This window comes from Podarcis liolepis (genome assembly GCF_965112155.1).
Source record: "Podarcis liolepis genome assembly, chromosome: 11".
Taxonomy (NCBI): Eukaryota; Metazoa; Chordata; class Lepidosauria; order Squamata; family Lacertidae; genus Podarcis; species Podarcis liolepis.
The window spans coordinates 62104881-62112059 of record NC_139565.1 but is presented as its reverse complement, the minus strand read 5'-3'; the positions used below and the strand labels follow the sequence as shown (position 1 = coordinate 62112059).

Genomic DNA, 7179 nt, shown 5'->3' with positions numbered 1-7179 from the left:
GGTTTGTTGTGATTGGTGCACCATGCGCACTGGAAGTGGCCTGAAAACGTCACCGAAACATCATTAAGATGTCACTGAAAGGGCAGAGCAAGGGTCGAATGGGGGTGGGGCATGGCAGGGCAAACAAGGGTGGGGTGGAATGCTTTATGTGGCCCCCACCAATGCGTGTGGGGGTCTGGAACATAGCTCCCACGCAAAATGAGGATTGCCTGTATTAAAGCAGAGACGCACCCCTCAACCTTTTTGTGCCTGGGGCAATCCCCCCAGTAGCCCCCACTACGCCACACCATTTCCCCTGTATAGAATCCTGAGGAGCCCCTGTTACGTCGGTGTAGACAGTCCTGATCTGGACAGACCAATGCTTTGACCCAGCTTCAGTCAGCTTCCTAGGTTCCTACGATTAAACCAGCAAATTGTTAAAGTGATCCAGAAGTTGTTAGCTCCTTCTATAGAGTACCAACAGCCTATGTGCCTCAGGTCTGATGAATGTTTTTAAGCTGGACAAAGTACCAAATGTAGGAACTGATCGTTTTCTATTGATCTGTCTAGCGTGCAATGCACAGTACATGAAACCCGACTTGGTGAGCACCAAACAAATTGACGACATTTATCTGGGTAAGGATCAAACCGACTCTTTTCCTTGCAGGGATATTTTCATCACAGGACTGCTTTTTCCAATCTCATTAATCCCAGATTATCTCAATTTAGTTACTATCAGCCCCTGCAGTCTCCTTTCCCTTCTGGATTGTGATTCCCAAGTTCTTCTAGCCACTGACATGACAGAAAATCTGACGAGTTTGTGCTGGGCAAAAAATGGCATTGGGAAAGTATAATATAGTTGGATTAGACCTAACAACAAAAGCTTTGTTTCTGTTCACTTGGACTTGAACAGAAACAGTGTTTCTTTCTCTCTCTAACAACTGGCATTAATTGACCTAGCAAATCCAAGACAAAATGAATTGTCACAGTAGGGCATGCTGAATTTTTCAGCTTTCAAATTGAGAAAGTGAGGGGTGCTAAAACGTTGTAACATGACTTGGGAATTCAGATGTTGTTTGGGTGAAATGCATATGATTTGCTTTTGCTTGGTCAGTGAAATGAGTGTAAAATTGCATAGAAATCATTATAAACGATTGCTAGGAACTTAGTTATTTTTATTTCAGTATTAACGTAATTACCTTACATCTTCAGAAGTTAAAATTCTTTGGTTTTTCCGAAAGCTGTTTTTTCTGCTTCTTCATCAGACATAGACTTACCATGCTAAATGTTGTTCAGTCACAAAAATAATTGCAGATTTTAATTCCTCACACCCAAAAACATATTTTAAACATATTTCACCCCATAAAATGGCATGTGCTACCCAGGGAGCCCAGCTCACTTCCCAGGCTGTTTTTCTTTGCCACCCCATTGCTTTGCAATTCTCTTGTCCTGTACACCAGCCCCCTCCATATGTTGTTGGGACTACAACTCCCATCAGCCAAAGCCAGCCGAGCCAATGGTAGGGGTGTGTGTGTCTGTGTGTGTCAATTCTCCTCATCTCCACATCAAAAAATTGCCAGTCCTGGAAACCTCTTCCACGTAAACAATACTGAGCTCAGCAACCTAATGGGCCTAACTCTAGCTCCTTGTGGCCTTATCATGAGAGGCATTCGCTCCTGACAAGATGTAGCCCTGTCCCTCTTTTGAATTTATCTTTTTAAATATCTATGTGCGGTTTATAACCATGTTCTTAGGGCAACTTACAAGAGGAGGGAGCGATGGCCACCAACTTGGATGGCTTTGAGAGAGGATTGGAGGAGAGGCTGTCAATGGCTCCTAGCCACAATGGCTCTGCTCTGCCTCCACAGTTGGAGGCAGAAATGCTTCTGAGCACCAGTTGCGGGAAACCACAGGAGGGAACCGGGCTCTTGTGCTTGGGTCGCACTTACGGGTTTCCTGTTGGCGCATCTGGTTGTCCATTGTGAGAACAGGACGCAGGACATTGGCCTGATCCAGGAGGACTCTGCTGTGGTTCTCATGTTCCTTCTTCCATTGCAGCTCTCCTGGACCTTCAGGGTGACTTGGACGTGGCTGTGTCAAACGCTGCGGTGGCTGCCAGCGAGGAGCTATTTAGACGCTGCGGCGGTCGGATCAATCCAAAGATTGTACCCAGCCAACATCTCCTGTCCATGCTAAAAAACAACACGTCAAGGCAGTGAGACCGATCATTGGCCTGCCCAGAAGGAGGTCTTCAGAAAAGGCAGGCAAGGAGGAGCAGTGCTTCTTGCTTTCCTGGTGCCACAAAGAGCAGCTGCAGGGCAGCAGGGCTTCCATTTGAACTGAGAGCACTTGTGGAGAACTTAATGAATATTCTAGACATTGCTTTCTGTGTGGTCTGCCTTTGTCTCTAGGAATCAACCTTTTCGCTTCAACATTTCCCTTTCCAAATGCCATTGTTTTTATATGATGATTTTCTCTCCCCTGTCTCCTCCAGCCAATGGAGAGCTGATCACACTCAGAAGGGTAGCATCCCTTACACATGCCTGCATACACAGAGTATACCTAAATTCCTCCAAGAAAAAAAGGGGAAGGGAAAACATTGGGGGCTGGGAAGGGGTCTGACACATTCCAGAAGTCTTGAGACAGCTACATGTTTCAATCATTTTCAGTAATATCTGTCAATTTGACTATGCATTGTCAGTCTGCTGCAAATTAAGGTTCAGAATATTCAGGACTCTAAGACCTCTTGATTGATTGATTGATTGATTGATTGATTGAAACAGTTCCTCTTTGAAACACCCTTGCGTTTTCCTGGCCAGTTTTAATCTTAACCTCATACCTGTCTGTGCCACTCAGGAAACAAGCTGGGATGCAATAGCGGCTTAGGAAATGAAGCAGTGGGAGATGATTTTACTTTTTAGAGGAGTCCCAGAGCAAGAGGAGGAGAATGTAAAAGAGTATTTAATTAAAACATGGTTAGGAACATAGGAGGAGGAGCTGGTCGGAGATTTTGGACGCAATCACGTAATCAAGCAGAAGCAAGGAAATCACCAGGGCCTGATAGCCTGACAGCAAAATATTACAAAAATACCCCCACAGAATTCTCTGGTGCAACCATAGCAAAATGTAATGAATGAAATTCTAAACGTAGGTAAGGTACCAGAGACATTAAGAGAGGCTTTTATTACATTAATCCCGAAGCAAGAGGCAGATTTATTATTGATTAGGAACTACAGGCAGATCTTGTTATTAAACAACGATTACAAAATATTTGCAAAGAGAATGAATTTATTAGAAATAGTACATCATGATCAAGCAGGATTTCTTCCAGGACTTCAGATGAAGGACAACATAAGGAATATAATTGATGTTATGGAGTACCTGGAAGTGAGAAATGAAAAACAAGAGTCCCTGATGTTCATTGACACTGAAAGGCATTTGATAATATCTCTTAGGCATTTATGAATAAGATACTAGAAAGATGAAGTTTGGGGAGACATTTAGAAGAGGAATAGATGCTATCTATTCAGAACAACAAGCAAGATTAATTGTGGACTATGTCATTACTGAGAAATGTAAGATCTTGAAAAGAACAAGATAAGGTTGCCCCTTGTCACCATTATTGTTTATTTTAGTGCTAGAGGTCCCGATGAGCAATATAAGAGCAAAAGAAACCACAAGAGGAATAAAAGTAGGAAATAAAGCATATAAATTGAAAGCATTTGCGGACGACCTTGCAATAATGGTTGAAGATCGTAAAAAATCATTACCGAAAGTATTAGGGGGAAAAACAGGAATTTGGACAGGTATCGGGTTTTAAACTGAATAAAAACAAGACCCAGCCGTTAGGGAAAACTGTTATGGAACAGGATAAAAAGGAGTTAGAACAGATGAAACAGATAAATATACATAAAAAGATTAAATATTTGGGAATAGGTTGACAACTAATAATGTTAATATATTTAAAGATAATTATGGGGAAACCTGGAAAGAGATAAAAAGGAATTTAGAAATTTGGGGTGCTGGGCAGGCAGTCCCTGCCTCTCAGCCTGGCCTACCTGGCTGTTGTGAGGGAGAAGCGCCATGCAATGAACAAGAAAGGGAAGAAGACTCTTTGTGGCTCCATCCCTTGGCCGTTTCCATGGCAACCAGGGATGCCACCTCCACCTTACCTAGGATGAGGGTCACCCCCAGGGTGAGCTTCTCCAGGTAGGGCTTGGTGCTGCTGCAGCTGCTCCCGCTGCGCAGGGCCTTCTCCTCCATCCTCTTCCTCCTCCCTCCCGCATCAGCCCCTGACCACCTGCACACCTGTACGCGCAGGCAGCAGGTGGGCGTTTTTTGACTCCTCTCACGACCCGTAGCTCAGAAGCCCCGCCGCGGTGGCTTTCGGGAATCGCAGTCCTCCGTTTCATTCAGTTCCTTTCGATGGCCGTTCTGTAGGGGGGGGGGGAGGAATGGAGAGCAGGCACTACGAGTCCCAGAAGGCAATGGGAGAGTCGGCTCCTCCTCCCTTTCTCCCCCCGCCCGTTCTGAGTCCTCCCCATTGGCCGGCTCCTCCGATTCCGTATCTGGGCGAACCCCGTTCCCCGTCAGCCAATGGGAGCCGAGAGTCGGGCGCGGGGGCGTGGCTGGGCGGAGAGACGTTGGGGTTGGCGGTTGCTTCAAGGTGTCGGTTGCGGCTGCTCGTTGGAGTGAGGGCCGTCTCTTTACCTCAGGAGGGGCTCGCGGGGGGGGGCGGGAGGGGAAGGAAAAGCGGGGGGGGCGGCTAATTTGACGGCGGGCCGATGATAAACGGTGGCCAAGGCTGCCGTGGTTCCTGAGCATGTGCAGAGAGCCGCCTCCGTTGCCTCAGGAAACGAGCCCCGCCGAGTGCGGAGCCAGGCCCGGGGGTTACGGGGAAGCCCCCACTCCCAGGGCGGAGGGACCTTGGCCTGCCAGCCTCGCTCTCTCTCTCGCCCCTCGCCCTACTCTGCAGGGCTGTTGTGAGGGGCCGGGGAGCGTCGCTTGAGGGAGAGAGAGAATGCTGAACAGGGCTGCTTCGTGTTCCAGTACAAATGATGCTGCTAGTATGCTAAATTCCCCCATAGCTCCTTCGAAGTCTCCATTCAGCGCACAGCGTAGCAACCCAAATAGTCGCGCTGAGCGGAGACTTGAACTCGGGGCTTCCCGGCTTCCCCCGTCAACTCTGAGCTGCTGCAGCTGATTCCAGCTTTTCTTTGTGGTTCCCTTTGGTGGAAGTTTTGGTAACTTTGGTGGCTGCCGTCATGGGGAAGACGGGGCTCCTGGTGGGTGGGAGATGTATATTGCATGGCCCTTGAGGTTTCTGTATGTCTTGGGGGACGTGTCCTGTTTATGATATCGTCTGCCTTCATAGCCTCTCCCCTTCACCAAGTGACCCCATGTCTCGTGACCCTGCAAAACAGACCCATAGCCTATTCGTCACTCACTCCTAGCGTCCTTTCCATCCTTGGCACCAGAATTAGGCGTCCCACTCGCAGCAGGAAATGGTCCTACTTCTGTATCAAGCTAGAAATGGAGGCTCAGACCTCCAGGCTCCCAGAGGCAAAGTGAGTTGGATCTTGGAGACCTCGTATTGCAGTTCTACAAAAGGCTGCCATCCTGCACTAGTTCCCTCGGTTGGTTAGAGCGTGGTGTTGATAATGCCAGGGTTGCAGGTTTGATCCTTATAAGGGCCACCTTCATTTTCCTGCATTTCAGGGGGCTAGGCTAGATGACCCTTAGGATTCCTTCCATCTCTGCAGTTCTATGATTCTAACATCTTTAAGGCTCCAAAAGTGAGATCTCTAATCTGAACCTGGTAGATGAGAGTATGTGGGCGCAAGAAGCTAAAATGTATTTCAAAAGTTTAATTTTAAATGTATTGGCAGAAGATAAGTGAATGGATTTTAGTTCATGAAGAATGTGAGCAAAAAGCAAGCAAGCAAGCAAGCAAGCTGAGATTCTTCAAAGGGCACCATGTTCTGTGAGCCAAAGGGCACCATGTTCTGTGAGCCTTCTGTGCTCCTACAGAATTGTGGCATCCATTCCAGCAACTTAGTAATGGTTGCCTTTCTTCCAGACAACCTGATGCCCCTTGGCTGCATGACCATCAACAGCATCTCCTAGCTAAACCAAGTCAGAGCATCGCCCATCTGTGCCTTGCCCAATGCCCCCACGCTGGCTGACTTGGAGGACACCAATGATGAAGAAGGTACTGCCCCACCTCACCCCTTTGTCCATGGGAGACCTCGGTTCTCCTCTCCACCTCCCCTGCTACCCCACCAAAAGTATCCGTGACCTTATACACAAGCCCCACTGACGCCCAGCTTCTCAAGCTCTGCCTGGTTTGAGTATTCCTTGCCCTGCACCCGATGAGAATGCCTGCCTGCCTCGCTCAGCATTTTCTTTCTCCCCAAAGGTAAGGGGGGTCAGCTGGAGAAACCTCACTTGGACTTGCGGAGCCTGGTGTTTGAGCTGGACCCATGCGGAGAAAATGGGAAGGTCTGCCTTGTGTACAAGAACACCAAGCCGGGTATGTTGTGTGATACCAGAAGCACAAGAGCTGCCTGCACAAATCAGCCCCATCTGCAAACCCCAGTTAGCTTTTGTCTTTGTGGGAGATGTTTTGGACTACTGTTCCTAGCACCATACCGTTGTGCTGGCTGAGAGTGTTGAGCTTTGTAGTCCAGAACATCTGGAGGGCACCAGGTTGACAAAGGCTGTCATCTATGATGGCCTGTGATGAAGTTTTCCTGAAGAGCAAGCTATGCTTTGTTACTGTTGTTGTTGTTGTTGTTGTTGTTAATATTATTATTAAAATTTGTATACCGCCCTTCATCCACAGATCTCAGGGCGGTTCACTACATATAATTACTGTATCTGTATATGCATAATAAAAACAAGAAGAAAAGCAAACATCCCCCTCACCCAGCACATTTAGAAAGGTATTGGCGATCAATCTGCCAAAGGCTTGAAGAGGAACGTTTTCACCTGGTGCCTGATCACCACCTGGGACTGCCGCATTGGCAGTATGCCTTCACTAGCTACGGCATCAGCCCCCAGGCTAAGGTGAGAGAACGACAAATGGCCCGTACCTTTTTCTAGGGTCTGCCGCTCCTGCCCATTCTGCCTTCACAAAAGCCCTGCAAAGGAGGTCAGGCTGAGAGAGAGTGATTGGCCCAGGGTCACCCAGTGAGCTTC

General features: G+C 47.8%; 1 protein-coding gene and 1 long non-coding RNA gene across 3 annotated transcripts in view; one reads left to right on the top strand and one right to left on the bottom strand.

Moving 5' to 3' along the window:
• Positions 1-3249: 3249 nt before the first annotated feature.
• LOC310689083 lies at positions 3250-4136 on the bottom strand. Its single transcript, XR_014517292.1, has 2 exons — positions 4038-4136; positions 3250-3360 (listed from the first exon to the last, which is right to left on the bottom strand). It is a non-coding gene; the product is annotated as an uncharacterized lncRNA (long non-coding RNA).
• Positions 4062-7179, top strand: part of KIAA1328 — a 237467-nt gene continuing 234349 nt past the window's right edge. Inside the window, exon 1 of one of the 2 annotated variants that reach the window (XM_083466011.1) lies at positions 4062-4670. In XM_083466011.1, coding sequence (XP_083322137.1) covers positions 4434-4670 — 237 coding nt within the window. In that variant the 5' untranslated portion in view covers positions 4062-4433. The remainder of the gene's footprint in view (positions 4671-7179) is intronic. The other variant, XM_083466016.1, reaches the window with a different exon arrangement.